General features: G+C 39.0%; 1 protein-coding gene across 1 annotated transcript; it reads left to right on the top strand.

Annotated features, from left to right (window-relative positions):
• Window positions 1-564: 564 nt before the first annotated feature.
• On the top strand, window positions 565-19,511 carry LOC141128802 (ribosomal protein S6 kinase 2 beta-like). The gene is made up of 7 exons (XM_073616332.1): window positions 565-618; window positions 2,628-2,796; window positions 3,681-3,883; window positions 4,383-5,171; window positions 16,990-17,116; window positions 17,968-18,170; window positions 18,693-19,511. Exons 1-7 carry the CDS (start codon window positions 565-567, stop codon window positions 19,509-19,511), a joined length of 2,364 nt encoding a protein of 787 aa, XP_073472433.1.
• Window positions 19,512-20,203: the final 692 nt, after the last annotated feature.

Below are 20,203 nucleotides of genomic sequence, written 5' to 3'. Positions count from 1 at the left end.
GCCTAGTGCCTCTCCCAATATTGATCATTGCTGATTTGTAGCCTGCATATTTGATGTAGGCCCGTGGGTTGTTATATAGGGAGGAGACCCAGGTCAGGAAGTGGTTCCCAAAACCCCCATTGCTGAAGATTGTATTGTAGATATGGCCAGGTTATTGAGTTGAACGCTTTCCTGATGTCCAGGGATAGGCATGCTGGGATACTTCTAGTTTTAGCTGCATGGGAGAGCAGGACATTGTCGTCAGCTTGACGTGTTGGCATAAAGCCTGTTTGATCACAGTTTATTAAGCGGTCTATAATGGTGTTCAATCGGTTAGATCAGTCTATCGAGTCCATGTTGGTCGGTGCAGGGTTATCAAATCAGCCTTGTTTATAGAGATTCTGGCATGTGTGATCCGGGTGGCCTTTGTCGCCTACTTTTGCGGGGAGCAGGAGGCTGATCGCTGGCGCAATGAGTCTCTGTGAGGGGTATTCTCCATAAGGCCCAGATCCATCAGGGCTGACTGCAACTCCTTGGCCGTGCGGCATACATACTTGGTTTCAAAATGTGTGAAACGTACCGAGCATGGAAATCCCCAGTGGTATGCGATTTGATTACGTTGAAGCACCTGCAGGTGGGGTTTGAGAGCCCATCTCTTAGCCACTGTGAGTGAGGATATGTCTGCAAAGAGCTGGTAAGTGTGGCCCTGGAAGGATAGGGTGTCTTTGCCTCTGGCTGCTGCAAGTAGCTGTTCCTTAGTGTGATAATAGTGGAACTTGGCTATAATGTCCCGGGGTGGACCATTGGTTTTGCGTTGAAACAGGGCCCTGTGTACTCTATCTATCGCCAACCTAACCACAGGGATGCCAAGTTGCAGTTCCTAGAACAGGGCAATCATGATGGCTTGCAAGTTGAGCACTCAGTTATTCCCCTGATCCTAAGATTAGACCTGCGGTCTCTATTTTCCTGGTCTTCTAGATGGGACCATAGAATCATATTTTCCTCCTTGAGGTTCTCGATTTCAGCAGTCTGTGTGTGATTCTCTACCTTATCCACTCTGCCTTCTAGCTCTGCAGTTCTCTGCCCCAGCTCCCTGATCTCATGTGTCAGCTTGTCAGTAATATGATCTGATGTCTGCTTGAGAGCTTTCTGCAGAATCTATTCAAACTGTTTAAACATACTGGAATGAATAACTGACTGGAAACTACCTGCATCGGAATCAGACTCACCGGCATTGTCCTGTGGCTTCAGGTTGTGTAGCTGTGCTTTTGCAGAGCGTGTTGTGCTGGGCTGTGAGGAAACAGCTGGCGCTATCTTGGCAGACGGCCGGGACAAAGTGTCTTTGATGTTCCACTGGTTTTATTTGATTAACCCCTGGCTTGTATTTGGTTCTGGAACCCCCCAGGACCATGACTGCAAGAGCGGAGGTCTCTATGTAGCTGCAGGAGTCCGCGGTTGTCATTTTGGGAGCCGCTGCTGTGTGAACATCTCCAGTGTGGATCCCCGAGGAGCTCTAATCTTGCATGATCGCTCGGTCAGGCTCTGCGCATGCGCCCCCTAAGATATACATTTTATCATGTAACCAAGCATCAAATAAATGTATTTATGTTCAATAATTATCAATTGGTTCCATCAAAGTGTACAAATCTTTTTGTTTATTTATTTCAGATTCTGTAGGATGTGACATCCAATGTATCTCATAAGCACCCACCTTTGCCCTCCCTGGTGTTGAAGCACTACCTTCAGTTCTAGTTTATTGCCTGAAAAGGGATGGGATATTTGAGTGTTTGGATGTTATGACATCACTCATGGTTATTGTGAGTCATTCTGGGACTTCACAATTTTGGGGAGAATGTTTTAGCTAAGAATCACCAATATCTTCTGATGGCCTTTAGCATGGACTCTGCTGTCTACTGAGTACAAATGTGAGGCAACCATTTTCCATATTTTACATTATAGTTTTAATTAAAATTACACTTCTTATCTGGCTGAGCTCTGTGTTCCTCCTCCTGACTTTATATAAGGAAACTGGAAACTCTGCGTTCTTGTTGCCAACCAGCTATGCCGAGTATTTCTTGTAGGTCATTCTTATGGTATGTTTTGCCTTTTCATGGCAGCGTCTACCAGAAATATGAAGGTCACCAAGATGTTTCTGGCAGCAGATATACATTGGCCGGCATTGATGGAAATGTGTATTGCATTCCTTTGCCCGGGGATAATTGGGAATGAAATTAGTACTTTTACCATCAGTTACCGGTTAAGTTGTGTGTTGGGGCCCTCATAGTAACTATTTGATACTGTATATCCTGCCCCTGTTTATATATTGCTATATGTCTTGGCTTTTAGATTAGTTTCTGAACTTGATAAAGATGTAACCTTGCTTGATATTTAGAACCTTGATCTATATTTAAAAAAAATATATACTGTACTCAAAACGTTTTAATTGTGTTTGAGCTCTCACTTTAGTGTCCAAACTTTTTCCCCTTTTTTTTATTTATATAGATGTGAAGGTCTATTGAGCATTTCCTACTTGTAGTCCTATAACTACAGGTGACATCAATTATATTTGACAAATGTCTATAGTTTTTCTTAATTCAAAAAAATGTGTTTTTTGTTTATGTAATAAGTTCTCTTTTTTTGCTCTCCAGGACACAATGGCCTCTAATGCCCATGATGTGATACGTGTTTTGGACAGAATGGTCTCCTTCCATTCACAAAGATTACATCAGGTGGACATACGGGAGCACTTCATCATTGTGAAGGAACTTGGGGAAGGAGGCTTTGGAAAAGTATTCCTGGCAAACCACAGGAAAACAGGTCAGTGAATTAATAGAATCACAATTTCAACACCTTATACAAATATTTATTTAAGAAAGCTTAAAATATGAATTCATGTTGGTAAAATTATTTAGGGAACTAAGCATTGGGCTGACTCCAGGGATCAGTTATGCAAAATATCAAAATGTCTTGATGGGTACATATCTGTCTGGAGGAACATCAATACCTAGACAGGCTGTATTTGTATGCAGACTGTCCAAGATCACACGTGGTGCTGATTCTAATGATTTAGCCCGGGTTCACACGGCCCACAACTTTCAAGTTGGACCCCAGCGCGACTTTAGTATGACTTGCATTGCGACTTCTTTACATAAGTCAATGCAAGTCATACCAAAGTCGGACCAAAAGTAGTGCAGGGACCTTTTTCCAAGACAGAGAAACTCAAGTTGCATCAATTAGAACAGTTCCATTGCACATAATGGGGTCCGATGCGACAAGTTCTCCAAAGTCGCAGCGATTGTCGCATCAGTGTGAACTGTGCCTAAAGCAAACAGAAATCCAATGAATGAAAGGAATGAGTTAGGTGCAGTCAGGCTGGGGAGGATATGATGCTAATGATGCTAAACCTCTTCCAGCCAGGAAATGTGGTTGGCTCTGTCTGGCTTGCTGAAGCTTCTAATGCACATTGTGAGAATTGCAGTGTGCGTGAAAATGTAGTAAGAAATTTCAGTACAGCAGAGGTTCCTGTACAACTGTCTGCTGATTGCTGGTAAAGCTGAAGTTTAGCTTTAAATGCAGCATAATACATTCTCAACTCGGAAGCAGCAGATCTTATTACAATGTTTGAAATTTTCAAATGAACATAAAAAATTGCCAGCTAAAAACTCTTTGTTCTTAATCTAACTTGATTTTTTTTTTCACAGGTCGAAGAATGGCTTTGAAAGTTATGGCAAAAAGTAGAACCAGCCGGGAGTCTTTCCTACGGGAGTTCACCATTTCATTCCTACTTTCTTCTCATCCCAACATCATTGGATGCTGTGAGATCATCTTCACCACCTTCAACTGCTTCGTCTTTGCCCAGGAACTGGCACCTCTTGGTGATCTGCTCTCTCTGATTGTACCAAATGTAAGTATGTTAAGATATAAGTAACTCTATACAAAACTTTGAAAAACATATTTGGCCATAAAGTATGAGGAGTTAACAGTTAAACCTCATTCCAGTCCTTTTGGGAAATTTCCCTTCAATTTCTGTGCCAGAGATTGCAACGGGAAGTGAGAGGAAGCTCTCTTGGTTGACATTAGTACAGGTGTCCATGTTGGATGATTTATACTTACCTTTTTTTGTTCTGACAACTCCATCACTTTGTTTGAATGATGATGGTCCCCGGGACAGTTGATGAAAGTGGATATGGGGCAGGTATATACATACTGTACATATGGCAATATAATCCATCTCTAGTCTAAAACTTAAGGTCTTAAGTTAAATGTATAACCATACTTTTTCTTAACTGTTTCTGGAAACATATTCTGAATTTCTTCTTATATTCTCTCTATTGTATTTAACATCTAAAGTATTTTTTTGTTAACAGATGTCTTAGTTATTTTATTTTATTTTCTCTTTTTAGGTGGGAATTCCAGAAGATGTAGTAAAGAGATGTGCTGTTCAGATCTCCAATGCTCTGCAATTCATAGTGGAGAAAGGACTAGTACACCTCGATGTGAAGCCAGACAATGTTTTAGTGTTTGATCAGGAGTGCCATTCCATTAAGCTCACAGACTTTGGCCTGGCAAAGGTCACAGGGACAGTGATTAGATCCAAGTGTGGCAGCAAACCCTACAGAGCTCCAGAGATGTACGAAATTACCCCTCCAGATGGACTGGCTGTAGATGGCAGCCTTGATGTGTGGGCATTTGGTGTCACCATCTATGTTCTGCTCACGGGGAAGTTTCCATGGCAGGACACCCTCCCTGATGATGAAGAATTTAAAAGTTTTGTTGTCTGGCAGAAGAATTTTGAGGTGGATAATCCTCCTGAAGCATGGAGAGAAGTTTCCACTGGGATACTAAGGATGTTTTTTGATCTGTTGGCCATTGACTCTACTAAAAGAAGTCAGAGTGCAGAAGTCCTAAAATATATGGGTGAAATCTGGAAAGCAGAAACCCCAAAAAAGGACGAGGAGCCCATTGAAAACAGTTCTTTCAAACATTCTGACAAATCCTTGTGTGAAGCTTCATATCTGAACAGTTCCAAGAGCGACGTTTCCATCACGTCAACTCTGAGCTCCACGTCTTCTCCTCTGATTATAGACACTTCTGGATCTCAGTCGGAGATGACTTCAGAGCCGCAGAAGGATAACATGGAAGAAGCGCTGATCATATATGATGAGGAGTTCTCCATGCACGTTGGTGCAGAGGTAGATATCGAATGAAGGTGAATTGATGGCACTTGTGAAAGAACATCACATATGGTCAGTTTTCACAGGTATGTGAATTTCTTGAGGGAATAAAGGGGTCATAAGACTCTATATGTATTTTGTGATAGTCAACTCCACAATTAAAATTTGTATGGCCATGACACGCTAGAAGTTCTGTGTAGTATGTAGTCATTACTTTTTGCTTCCTTTTTCAATGCCTAGCTCCTAATATTCTTTCATTTAGAGGGATCGCCCCCTTTTTTTGTAACTAAAGCCCTCTGTTCTCAGTTCTCCCGCTTCTTCAGATCTAACAAATAATCCAACCTCTAAACTATTGAAGGCATGGCTGGGGGTGTTTTATACCTGCATACTCTGATCCTAGTTTCACTATAATACAACTGCAAAGCTTAACAGAAAGAGGGGCGCATAACACACAGAGATCGATACAAAAGTCCTTCTAGCTAACAATGGTAACATCTTATGGCATTTTTCTATGAAATATTTGAAATGGTTGACAGATACATAATTGTTCTTGGCAATGCCATATTTATTTGAGTTTAGTGCGGTAAGTCTAGTGTTTTTATGTAGGTATTGTAGTGTATTACTCATAGGAACCGGAGTTCAAATTTTAAATATCTAGAACAGACAAGCCAATGAAGGACGGTTACTTATTGGTTGATGTAGTTCTCTGTCCCTTTGTATATTTTCTTATGAACTAAAATTGTCTATTCTAGAGCTATTTTTATTTATTACAAAACACCTCTATACGGCCAGTGTCTGTAATCTTCTTAATAATAGCATTTTATTTATGGGTATATCTTTATTTACTGCAGGATATTCATTTATTCTATAGAGAGGTTGTCCTTCAGAGCTGACAACAGGCTGTTTATCACTATAAATTCTATTTTCATGTTTTAATTTAACAGATCATTTCTATATTTTTGCTCTAACAAGATTTCTTTGCTTTTTTTTTTTTTTTTTTTTTTTTTTTTTTTAGATACATCTGGACTATCCCCATTTGATGAACAAGACCCCTGCCTGGTCCATGGTTGGGTGTAACTTGTGTATATATATGAGTAGTTACTCCTCCTGTGCACTGGGTGGGGCTCTTGATTTTTCTCCGTGCAGAAAAATACATGTTTGATTTTGTTTGAGCTGACAACACTGCCTCTGCTGTGCTGAATTTTGAAGCAGTGCTATCAGCCAGGTTTAGAAGGATATGCTGTACCTTGGTATGTGAGAAGATATATATTGGTAAGTCCACCACTTTGCCTGTAACTTGTACATATATGAGTAGTTACTCCTCCTGTGCACTGGGTGGGTCTCTAGATTTTTCTCGTAACAGAATAGTGTCTGTCAATCCTTCCATAAATCCAGTGAGATCCTAAATTCCAGTTTGAGCTGACAACACTGCCTCTGCTGCACTGAAATCCCAAGCAGTGTTTTCAACCAGGTTTACAAAGGCAATGCAGTGCAATACAAGCTAGGTACAGTGCCTTGAAAAAGTATTCATACCCCTTGAAATGTTACCCTATTTGTAACGTTACAACCAAAAAACGTAAATGTATTTCATTGGCATTTTATGTGATAGACCAACACAAAGTGGCACATAACTGTGTATTGGAAGGAAAATGATAAATGGTTTTCAAAAAGTTTTACAAATAAACCTGTGAAAAGTGTGGGGGGGGGGGGGCATTTGTATGGCGCCCCCCTGAGCCAATACTTTGTAGAACCCCCTTTCACTGCAATTACAGCTGCAAGTGTTTTTGTGGATGTCTTTACCAGCTTTGCACATCTAGAGAGGGACATTTTTGCCCATTCTTCTTTGCAAAATATCTCAAGCTCTGTCAGATTGGATGGAGAGCGTCTGTGAACAGCAATTTTCAAGTCTTGCCACAGATTCTCAATTGGATTTAGGTCTGGACTGTGACTATGAATATGCTTTGATCTAAACCATTCCATTGTAGCTCTGGCTGTATGTTTCGGGTTGTTGTCTTGCTGGAAGGTGAACCTCCGCCCCAGTCTCAAGTCTTTAGCAGACTCTGTCGCGTACACATGAGCGGAATTTCCGACAGAGTCCGATGGGAACTTTTCATCCTATATTCCGATCGTGTGTATGCCCCATCGGACTTTTTCCGTCAAATTCAGACGGACTTCGATAGAGAAAATGTTCTATATTTTTCCGACGGAACAAATTGCTATGGGAAAAATTTCTTGTCTGTATTCTGTTCCGACGCACCAAAAACGACACATGCTCTGAAGCAAGTACGAGACGGAAGCGATCGGTCTGGTAAAACTAGCGTTCATAATGGAGAGAGCACATTCCTCACGCTGCAAATTCTGTGATTGTTAATGAAGCGCATTCTTTTGTGCTTTATAATGCTAGAAGAATTAAGTTGTTTTGCTGCTGATATTCACACAGAGTTCTCACAAACTTATTTCTTTATTATTTCTTGTGATCTCCTGAATAATCTCTTATTTCTTTAAAGCCAGATCTCCAGAATAATTTTTAGAATTATGTTTTATAGTCATCTTTAGGGATGGGCCGAACACCCCCCCAGTTTATTATTATTAATTCCATATTCATGTTTGCTGTTCACATATCATTTTCTTTATTTTGCTCCAACAATATTTCTATTTTTTTTTTTTTTTTTTAGACAAGAAGTCTGGACTATCCCCGGGGGTTGAACAAGACCTCTGCCTGGTACATGGGGGATGTAACTTGTACATATATGAGTAGTTACTCCTCCTGTGCACTGGGTGGGGCTCTTGAATTTTCTCCGTACAGAAAAAAAAATACCTGCTGATCCTGCCAGAAATCCAGTGAGCATCTAAATTCCTGTTTGAACTGACAACACTGGAGGAGTTATGCAAATATCAAAATGTCTTGATGGATGGATGTCAGTCTGGAGGAGTGGGCATAATTTAATGTTTCTTCATAAGTAAATTGTGATATTGTTTCAATCCGCTTTTCCTTCCCCTTTTCCCTTTTATTAAATAACTTATTTTCCAGTGAAAATCTCTTCTATGTAAAAAAAGAACACAAAGGTCCTCCAAGGCCTATATGAAAGCCTAGAATGTTTGGTGACTCCGTGAAATAAACAACTCTGAAATTCCTCTTGAACAACAATAGTGTGTGTTACTGTAGATGTGCGTTTCATAGGGAGGGTAAATAAAATAGAAGAGAAAGAAACTGTCAAGGTTGGGCTCAGCTCTTCCTTCTCTGAGCTGGCCGCTCAGCTGTCGGCTAATTGCCAGCTCCTATCTCTCCACAGTTACTCAGCTGTTGATGATATCCTGCTCTTCAGTCCTGCCTACTTAAAACGTTCAGCCCACAGGATCTCTGCCTTTGCCTTAGTTTCTATGATGTTGACCATCTCTTGCGATCCTGTTAAAGACATACTTTGCTGACATCCCTTCTGGCTCCAGATCCTGCTTGCTGTTCCACTACATTGATCCTCGACTTCTGGCTTGGCTGACTATCTGTTCCGGTTACTGAACTTTGGATATGTTTTGATTGGATATGTTTTGACTAAGTTTGTTCTTTTTACTTTTATTATTAAACAAGTGTGATTTAACTGTACTTCTGTCTCGGCCTGATTTCATGGTTTCTGACAGAAAGATGAACTGAAATCCCATTCTATAGTATAGAGCCAATGAACATTTACTGCCACACGCCGATATACGTCCTAACTGCCATAACCCTGGCATCCTCTTCTTCGGCCAGCAGTCCCCTTTCTGATAAGAGTGGTCTCTGCAGCAGATTCGCCGTAAGATCACTTTTATCGGTGGCGGGAGGGGGGTCTTCTCCTCCCCCCGTATTCCGGTGCCCTCCGCCACTTACCGGAGCCATCAGGAGAGGTGGTGGCGATCTAATCTTCACCCTTGCTGGGTATGGAGACGAGTGAGGGGAAGATGGCTCCTCTTCCCTTCACTCGGAGAGGGCGGAAGCGATGTCAAAACATCACTTCCGCCCATAGCTTTTAAAGGGCCATTTTTTTTATCATTTTTTAAATGACATTTTTTTTTTATTTTATTACATTTTAGTGTAAATATAAGATCTAAGGGTCTTTGTGACCCCCCAGATCTCATATTTAAGAGGTCCTGTCATGCTTTTTTCTATTACAAGAGATGTTTACATTCCTTGTAATAGGAATAAAAGTGACACATTTTTTTTTTTTTTTTAAATCTATAAAAAGTAATAGGTAAAATAAATAATAAAAACAAAATTTAAACGTGCCCCATCCCGCCGAGCTGGTGTGCAGAAGCGAACACATATGTGAGTAGCGCCTGCATATGAAAACTGTGTTCAAACCACACGTGAGGTATCGCCGTGTTTGGTAGAGCGAGAGCAATAATTCTAGCCCTAGACCTCCTCTGCAACTCAAAACGTGCAACCTGTAGAATTTTTTTAAACGTCGTCTATGGAGATTTTTAAGTTTAAAAGTTTGTCGCCATTCCACGAGCGGGCGCAATTTTGAAGCGTGACATGTTGGGTATCAATTTACTCGGTGTAACATTATCTTTCACAATATTAAAAAAATTGGGCTAAGTTTACTGTTGTCTTATTTTTTAATTCAAAAAAGTGTATTTTTTCCAAAAAAAAGTGCACTTGTAAGACCGCTGCACAAATACGGTGTGACAGAAAGTATTGCAACGACTGCCATTTTATTCTCTAGGGTGTTAGAACCCCCAAACATTATACATTTTTTTCAATGGAGTTTTCTAGCAAAAGAAACTATTTTTAACTTGTAAACAACAAATCTCAAAAAGAGGCTCCGTCCTTAAGTGGTTAAGATCCAAAGTGAATCTTCAAAGAGAAACAGCCGGTGATAGAAAAAAAAAACACTTTGTGGAATTTGAATTTGTTTTTTTTTCAATAATTAGATATAATTGCACCTCCACCATGTTAGTTTAAAATTTGACAATATTGTCAAGATACAGGTAGCGCTACCACATTCATTCCAACTTCACACACTCATCCTAAACAACTAGCTAGAAATAGACTTATATGGTAAAGTTGATATCTGTTATGGTGCAGGTGGTGTAGCTGCTTTGACTGTTTTTATGGTTATTTTCAATCCAAGCCTTCAGCCTGACTGGCCAGGAAAGGGGGGGTGAGCTTATGACCCCCCCCGAACCATTCCCTCAACAGGGGGGGGATGTGCTGGGGGCAAAGCACTTTATCCTCAAGTTGATAAGACCAAGGGCTTCTTCCCCACAACACTGGCTGGTGGCTGTAGGAGATGTATCAATATTTAGGAAACCCCCTTAAATAATTAATAAAGGGGCCCCATAGATAGCAGCCATAGTGCCCCTTATCATTTACAAAAGAAGTTGCAACCTGGATATCAAGACTCTCAAATATTTACAACTCCTTTTATTAAAAAAAAAAAAAAAAAATACACCCAAAAAATGTTTAACCACTTGCCGCCCGCCATATAGCAGAATGACGGCGGCAAAGTGGTTTCAAAACCCTGACTGGGCATCATATGATGTCCATAGGATATTGAGCTGCTGCGCGCCCCCAGGGGCGCGCATAGCAGCGATCGTTGTTGCGGGGTGTTAGTCTGACAGCCCGCAACACTGATCTAGGTAAAGAGTCTCTGGCGGAGACTCTTTACCACGTGATTAGCTGTGTCCAATCACGGCTGGTCACGATGTAAATAGGAAGAGCCGGTGATCGGCTTTTCCCCACACGCTTCTGACAGACGCGAGTACAGGAGAGCCGATCGGCTGCTCTCCTGACAGGGGGGGGTCTGTGCTTATTGTTTGTTTATCAGCACAGCCCCCCCTCGGATCCTACCCAGGATCACCAGGGAAGCCATCCACACTGGACCAAAAGGTATGCCCCCTAGACCCCCAGGGAAATACCAATCTGTGCCCAGGCAGCTGCCAATCAGTGCCCACTCAATGCCTACCACTGCCACCAGGGATGCCCATCAGTGCCATGTATCAGTGCCCATTATTGCCACCCATAAGAACCCATCAGTGCCCATCGTCAGTGCCTGCTCATTGGTGCCGCCTTATCAGTGCTCATCAGTGAAAGAGAAAACTTACTTATTTACAAATATTTTTTAACAGAAACAAAAGCAAAACTTTTATTTTTTTCAAAATTTGCGGTCTTTTTTTTTTTTTTATTTGTTTCGCTAAAAATAAAAACGGCAGAGGTGATAAAATACCACCAAAAGAAAGCTCTAGAACAAAATGATAAAAATTTTGTTTGGGTACAGTGCTGTATGACCGCGCAATTGTCATTCAAACTGCGACAGCACTGAAAGCTGAATCTTCAACATACCATATACAGTATAAGGATTTCAGTAACAAACAAATGCGCCCTTCAAATTGAAATTTAAGGAGGATTCACCTTAGTCATCCAACAAAAAGGAATCGCCCATCATTTTTAATCAAAAGTCACTTTTCAGAAGTGGCATAGAATATAATAGAGAGATTCATGGAACATACAGGATTCATCTATCAAATTTAATTAAATTGAAGTTTATAGAAGTTTATAGTGGGAGCCAGGATATCGGAGCACTCTTTCAGGAGTTTCGTGGGAATGATGTCATTTGTTGATGTGCTGTCTCTAAGGCTTCTCATAATGGTTTTAGTTGTGTCAGTGGTGATCGGGGTCAAGAAGAAGTCCGGCGGTTGTGTGATGTTCGTGTTGATTGTGTAAGTATACAGGGTCAATGTCAGTCTGTAGCAGAATTCTGAAAAATAAATCTACACTGCTAAGACAGATCAGCAAATGACTCTCATACAGCACAGAGGGGGATCGATGACCAGTGATGATCCTGAGGTCTGACTTCAGACCTTCTATACTGGAAACTTCACAGGTTAGTTTCCTTCAGAACCTCCCTATAGGGCCCCCTCCTATTCCAGAGCCCCATAGCAGGCACATAGGGGTTTATTTACTAAAGGTAAAACCATTTGCACTGCAAGTACAGTTGGAAGTGCAGTTGTAGATCTGAGGGGGACATACAAGGAAAATAAAAAAACATTTTTGCCTGCACATGATTATATAATAAAACCAGCAGAGCTTCCCCTCATTTCAGAGCTTCCCCTCAGATCTACAGTAACTGCACTTACAAGTGCACTTGTAGTGCAAATTGGATTTGCTTTTAGTAAATGAACCCCACAGACTGCTTTTGGCTATGATTACACCACTGGCCTCCTTATTACCATATGAATGTACAGGTCAGTCTCTGAGGGGATGGTCAGTTTCACCCTGTAAAAAATTTTTTTCTCTTCTGTAAATAAATGAAAAGTGTCCAAGTTTTAAATTTATAATTGGATTCTTCATCATCTTTGCTACAAATGTGTAAAAAAAAACAACTTTTTAAGCAAACTGTGCATGCCTACAAAGCAATGCTACAATGTAAACCTCTATTTCAATATTATTAAAATAGATCAAATTACATTTCAGATATTGTTTCTTCACTTGAACTTCTTAGTAAAACTGTAATTAAGTTAACAACAAAAATACATTTGATAAAATATGAACTTTTCCCTTTAAGAGTCTATTTGTTGGCAAGTTTTGCTGGACATTCGTTCGTCTGTATTATATGGTATTTGTTTTCAGAGGATTCTCTTGAAAAATGTACCACATGAGCAAATCCTGTTTTCAAAAAAGGTAAAAATGAATCTTCAACATACAATATACAGTATAAAGATTTCAGTAACAAACAAATGTGCCCTTTCACATTGAAATTTAAGGAGGATTCACCTTAGTCATCCAACAAAAAGGAATCGCCCATCATTTTCAATCAAGAGTCACTTTTCAGAAGTGGCATAGACTATAATAGAGAGATTCCTGGAACATACAAGATTCACCTATCAAATTTAATTTCCAAGATTTGCCCACTTGCCGCTTTACACATAGAATGAATTCTCTTTGAAAATAAATGCAGTAAAATACAGATACAGATCCTTTATAAATAGACCACTTTGTGATTAAAGTTGGACTCCGGGAAAATATAAAGTAGACCCCCCCAATACACCACCAACACTAATGAAATGTATTTAGTATAATAAGTTTACTTTCTTGTAGTAACAAGCTTCTTCTTTAATGGTCTTACACTCAGCCACTGGTCCGTCCTGCCCATGGGTCTTCTCCCACACCGCCATTCTATAAAGGATATCATTGGTGGCCAACATCCTCTTCCTAATTCCCTGTGTCGGTACATCGATGACGTGTTTTATAAAACATTCATGAGTTGAATCAAATTGTGTTATTAGATAGAAATAATAAAATGAATTACTATTTCTAATAATATAGATGGAAACACTTTGATTTCATACAACTGGTGCACCATTTTCTGCTGATTTTGATTTTATTTTAATTTTTGGGTTTAACACCATTTTAAATATAATAATCCTTACAGACTTTGTAATGTGGGGGCTGCATTAGTAGTGTTTTAATAAAAGCTGAATTTAATTGGGCATTGAGAGACCCTACATCCCAAAAGTGAATATTTTTACAATTAATTAAATCCCCCCCCCCCCCGCACAAGACTATTATTTATTGGGAAGGTTTTTCACTTGATGCTAAAAGGTGCCATAAATAGTTTTGCCCCTCCCTGTACTGAGATAATCATGTAAATTTTGCATTCCCTAAGTGGCACAGTTGGGCACTGACTAGTAGCAACAATGGAGGTTGGCTTCCATAGACATGGTAATTATGATGGAAACAGTATTGACAGCCACACCTCAGCTGGGTATTCTACCTCCTCTTTAGGATATCAATTTCATCACCTATGTACAGGACTGAGACACAATATTTTATAATAACAATGTTATCTTCCCTGAATAGTTTGAGCCTACACCCAAAAAACAATAGACAAGGGGGCACAGGGAATAATAGTGATAGGATACAGTGTGTACAAGAAATAATAGTACAGATGGAACCCCCAGGAAAGACATTAGCATAGCACTGCCAATGTTAACTGTTCCTATTGACTACCACACCCAATACAACACACAATGTTAGAAGGGGAAATGCACCTCAAAAATCAATCTCAACTAATAAGAAATAAAGTATGCTAGATATAACATATTTTAAAAAAAATTCAATAAATCTTTAACTGATTCATTGACCACACATACAAAGCCGATACCCTAGAACATTTGTAACAATGCAAAGAAAGACCAAAACACTTATCTACTTGTGACAGTTGGAAGTCACTTCTATAAATGTCCACTTTTCCAGAAATAACAATGCTTAAAATATTTAAATTCCCTCAAAAACTAATCCTGTAACTCTTAGTTTCAATTGCCAGCAAAATACAATGGATTTAGGTGACACAAATTCTTTTCAAATTTTTTTTAAAAAAGCCTCAAGTACAAGCTTTTTCTGCCTCTTTATATAAAAAAATCTTTCTGTGCCTTTTTTTGCCATCAACAAAAAACACAAAACCAAGATACTGAAGTAAGTTGAGCAAAAAAGAAACAAAACAAATTATTCTATAATTTTCCCACTCAGTATAACCTCCCAGTTTTAAATGAAACTATTATCCAATATACTCTTTCATACAGGATATCTAAATATTAACAAGTGGTGATGGTTTAGCCCCCTTTGAGTTCTTCTAACACCCACTAACTAAACACAATGTACATATTTTATCTGCTGTGCTAAAAACTCTCAGCCTAGTGTCCTGACAAAGTGGCCATTAATTATGTTACCCAAAAAATCGATAAACTTCACCAAATTATATCACTAGAGATATCAGATCTCAGAGAGAATTCCTAGTCTAAATCTGGCCATAGAAGTGTATAATTTTGAAAAAAAAAATAATTGGGAAACAAATGTTCTAAGAAAGTTAATTTGATTTTCTAATGATTAAGTGGAGAACTTTAGAGTTCCATGGAGATCTGGTTGAGACGTTGATCTAGACAAATTTGTCTTCTCTTGGGAGCTAAAATATTCTGTCAGTAAAGGAAGGGCTAGTTTTGGCCAATTGAGAAATTTGTCATTGGCTTCCCATTTATAATACTATTTATAATACTAAGGTTAAGGTTTCCATTACACCATGACAAAATCTAGCTTTGTGTATAGAATAATTATATCTAACACCGTTTTATTCTACAGTATTCAGAACAAGCAGTTTTGAAAGTTATTTGCTATTATTATTATTATTTTGAAGGTGCAAACTCCAGATTTGGCACCTTACTCGGTGAGTCAATGACCTAGAACAATCATGTGTATATCAAGTAATGGAAAATATTATAATGACAAAACAAGTTTTGAAGAAATGATCAGGATGTTTGGAGATATCTAAAAAAAAAAAAAAAAAGCCCAGACATGGCAGCTCCAATATTTCTATCCTGACATTCATTTAATTCTAATTCAAATTATGTTTCCGTGGATTACATTTTACAATCATTTATTTTGTTATATTTTCAATTAAGTCTTTTTTTTAAACTAAACCCATGGGCATACAATGTTACTGGGAATAAGACCTAATAATAAGAGAAAAATATAATAGAACCATCAAGAAACAACAGGCAATATAACATTGAAAAAATAAATACATAAAACATTAATTGCCTGGTTAGTACTCCAATCTTCTATTTTTTATTCAGGCTAGAATCATATTTCCCATGTTATGGTTAATATGGTGGAAAGATTCATTTTTTAAACTCAGTAAAGTGTCAAAGTATTTGGGTTTTAGTATATTTAATCCAATCACCTATTCTTTGGAAAACCTGTTTTATATGCAAATCGGCAACAACAATCTGAGGCTGTTCACACAACATTTCCATTCGAAGTCAGCCAATGGAAATCCTTCATTCTTTGTCTTCCCCGCCCATCTCCCTTGTAAAAAGGGGCCTCTCCCACTGATCAGTGATTCTACTTTCAGAGATTCTGGTATCTGGAGACTCCTCTGTTACAGCACAGCTGAAATTTTGGTGACGTTGTCCGGAGCTGATCTGCAGTGGAACTGAATACCGAAACTGATTTGATATTTTCACAGCTGAATCCTCCACAACATTTTAAGGTAAGGTCACTTCAATCTAACAATCAATGGAACTTTTTATTATTTAATGAACATTCTGGTAACACTGTGGAGGTTTATCTAATAAATGTATAAAAACCTATATATGGACAACTGATAAAAGGGACAATGGGTGGAGGTTCAGTTGGCTGAGCTCTGGGTTCATTCTCTTGACTTTATGTACCAAAACTGGAAACTTGGCATAGATGGTTGGCAACAAGAAACTTTATCACTTATAGGTCATCCTTATGGTATTGTTACTCTTTTCATGGCAGTATCTGCCAGACATATTGGGGTCACCAAGAGACTGCTGGCTGCAGATACACTTTTCCATCAGTGCTTACCAATGTTTATTACATTTCCTTACTGAAGGAATACAAATGGGTCTTTTGGCCACCGAGGGCCCCTGAACACAACTAAACTGGTAACTTGTGGATATAGCCTGGCTCCTATTTATGTATTGGTACATTTTTGGAAATTATTTTTGCCTTTCTACTTGATCAAGTTACACCATTGCCTGATAATTTTCTTGTATATACGTAGATTGCTGTCTTTCCATATCCAGTTCCTTTAAATGTATTCCAAACATTTCTGTTGTTGTGTTCAAACTCTAGATTTACTGTCCAAACCTTTTTTCCTGAGTCATATACCTATAGATATGGAAGTCTATTGAGCATTTCATAGGCATATAACTGAGGGTAATAGTTGTCATATTTGACATATTTCTATAGTTTCTCTTTAAAGATTATTTTTCTGCCTAATAATTTATTGTTATTGGTTACAATAAATTGTTAGTGTAACAATCTTTTTATGCTCTCTAGGACACTATGGCATCTGTTGCCCATGAGGTGGAAGCTCTTCTAGATGGAATGATCTCCTTCTACGCACAGAGACTACGGCAGGTGGACGTACAGAAGTACTTCCTCCTGGGGAAGGAGCTTGGAAAAGGTGGGTATGGAAGAGTATTAATGGCAAACGACAGGAAAACAGGTCAGTGAATTTATCTAATCACCATTTTGATATTCTCTACAAGTATTTGTGTATATCTATGTGTGTAATCTGTAAAATAATTTCTCCAAGAGGTCACTAATTGTAGACTCACCCTAAAATAAAAGGAGCAGTAAAGTAGAATCCCTGATCAACACACATGATGAAGAATAGCAGGTACAGAATATGCAGTGAGAGGATATGTGCCAATTCTAGAATTTATTACATCTCTATAAATATCAATATGGATTATTGTTTTATACATTTTATAATATTATTTAGGTAACTAAGCATTGGGCTGACTCCTTGGGAGTAGTTTTGCAAATCTCAAAATGTCTTGATGGGTACATATCTGTCCAGAGGAGTGGACATTCCTAGACTGGCTGTGTTTGCATGCAGACAGTCCTAGATAATGACCACATGTAATGCTGAGTCTATATGATAAAATAGAAATCCAATAAATACAAGGAACCAACTAGGAGCAGTCAGGCTGGGAAGGATGTGATGCTAATGATTCTGGACATCCTCTAGCCGGGAAATGAGGTGGGTTCTATCTGACTTGCTGAAGCTTCTAATGCACTTTGATTTTACTGCAAACTGTAAGAACTGTACAGCAACCTCTCCAGTACTGAAATGTGTCTGCTGGTAGGGTTGAAGTTTAGCTTTAAATGAAGTATTTTACATTCTCAATCCAGGAGCAGCAGATCTTATTATAATTCTTGGGATTTTGAGAGTGAACATTCGAAAATTATCAGCTAAATATTTCCAATTCTTGATTTAAGTTAAATTCTTTTTTTTTTTTTTTTTCACAGGTCAAACTGTGGCTCTGAAGTTCATGGATAGAAGCAGAAACAGTCAGGAGTCTTTCCTCCGGGAGTTCAGTGTTTCATCCTTTCTTTCGTCTCATCCCAACATCATCGGATGTTGTGACTTTATCTGCAAAACCACGTACAACTTCGTCTTTGCCCAAGAACTGGCGCCTGTTGGTGATCTGTTCTCTTTGATTATACCACATGTAAGTACATTAAGATATATGTATGGCTCAATTTGTTTCTCTTAGTTTTAGATAGAATTACAGTATGAGGAGTTAAAGGATAAGTTCACCTTTTCAGAAAAAAATATGAATGCAGATTTTTTGCAGGTTAAAAAAATCTGCATTTATTAGCCTGGAAAGCATTTCACCAGTGATCAGCAGATCGCTGATGCCATGCAGGCTTCCTGCAGAGACCTGTCGGTGTTTCTGCTTCCTCGTACGAGGGAGCCGATACATGCTGACAGGAAGAATGAATGAACCACCACAGTGCTCACAGCGCCATGGTAGTTCATTGAAAACTACAAGCTAAAGTCAGGCAGATACCTACACATATGCCAAATACATACACATGACAAATAATTAATCTCTAGTCTAAACCTAAAAAAACGTATGGCTATACATACACTTTACCTGTTTCTGGATATTTATTCTGAACGTCTCTTTATATTCTCCCTACTGTATTTATTATCTATTGGATTTTGATCTTATTTATTTACTTTTTAGGTGGGAATTCCAGAGGACGCTGTGAAGAGATGCGCTGTTCAAATCTCCAATGCCCTCGAATTTATGGCGGAGAAAGGACTTGTGCACATGGACCTGAAGCCGGAAAATATTTTGGTCTTTGATAAGGAGTGTCATTGCATCAAGATCACAGACTTTGGCCTTGCTAAGGTCGGAGGGACAGTGATAACATCCAGGTGTGGCAGCCAATCCTACATGGCCCCAGAGATGCGTGCCGTGACCATTGCAGGTGGATTGACTGTAGATGGCAGCCTCGATGTGTGGGCTTTTGGTATTATCATTTACTGCTTACTTACAGGAGAGTTTCCATGGCGGGTGGCCATCCTTGATGATAAAGGATACAAATGTTTTGTTCAATGGCAAAACAATTTCAAGATGGATGACCCTCCTGAAGCATGGAGAAAAGTCCCCACTAAGATACGAAGGATGTTCAGTGGTCTTTTGGCAATTGATTACTCCAAAAGGAGTCAAAGTACCGAAGTCCTCAAATTCACAAGTCAAAGCTGGAAAGAAGAAACTGTAGATTCAGCTACACGAGAAGAGGGTGAAGATCCCACTGAAAATAATTCTTCTGCACAGTCTGAGGACTTGTCGGCTTCTCATCTGTACACTTCACAGAGCTCCAGAGTTTCCATCACTTCTAATCTCAGCTCAATGTCTTCTTCCCCTTTGACCACAAATACTTCTTTATCTCAGTCTGAGATGTCTCCAGAGGCACAGGAGGACAACATGGAAGAGGCACTAATGATGTTTGATGACGAATTCTCCCTACATATTGGGGCAGAGGTAGATGTTGGGTAAAGAAGAATTGGTGAGTGATGGGACATCTGAAACAACACCACATAAGCCCAATTTATTCAGGTATGTGACTTATTTGAGGAAACTCATAGCTAATTAGGTTTTATGTGCATTTTGCCTTAGTCAACTTCACAGTTCAAACCATTTGGGCCATGTCACACTAGCAGTTCTGCACTAAGTGTGTAGTCATTACTCTTTGTCCTGCCATATCCACCACTAATTTTACTTTTTTTTTGTACTAAAGGCATATTATCTCCATCCAAAGCATATAGGCTGATTACCCTCTTTTTTTTTAACAAAATACCTCTGTTCTTTTTAGTTGTCCCTCTTCTGATGTTCAGATCTCTATATAATTGTATTATTTCACTACCAAGAATGTTGTTGTAACGCACTAAACCTTTCATCCAGCCTCTAAACTATTGCAAGCATGGCATGACCACATTCTATGTCTATATACTTTGCGTTGTGTGTCCTTCCCTTTCATCTCAGAAGGTTGAGAGGTATGCCAATGGTTCAACTTTTTTTTAGCCATTCCCAGAGTGGTGGAGCTCAGTCTGGAGTATTAAAGTGACACTATAATCAAAGAGGTTGATATGAAAGGCCTTCTAATTTACAATGGTAATAGCAGGACTCTTGTTGGATAGGCTGTTAACATTTTGCTTTTAACAGTTCGGTTTTTATCAATCTAGAAAAGT

Source organism: Aquarana catesbeiana, linkage group LG01 (assembly GCF_042186555.1).
Source record: "Aquarana catesbeiana isolate 2022-GZ linkage group LG01, ASM4218655v1, whole genome shotgun sequence".
In the NCBI taxonomy this organism is placed as follows: domain Eukaryota; kingdom Metazoa; phylum Chordata; class Amphibia; order Anura; family Ranidae; genus Aquarana; species Aquarana catesbeiana.
Note: the sequence above shows the minus strand (reverse complement) of the source record. Positions and strands in the feature narration are given on the sequence as shown.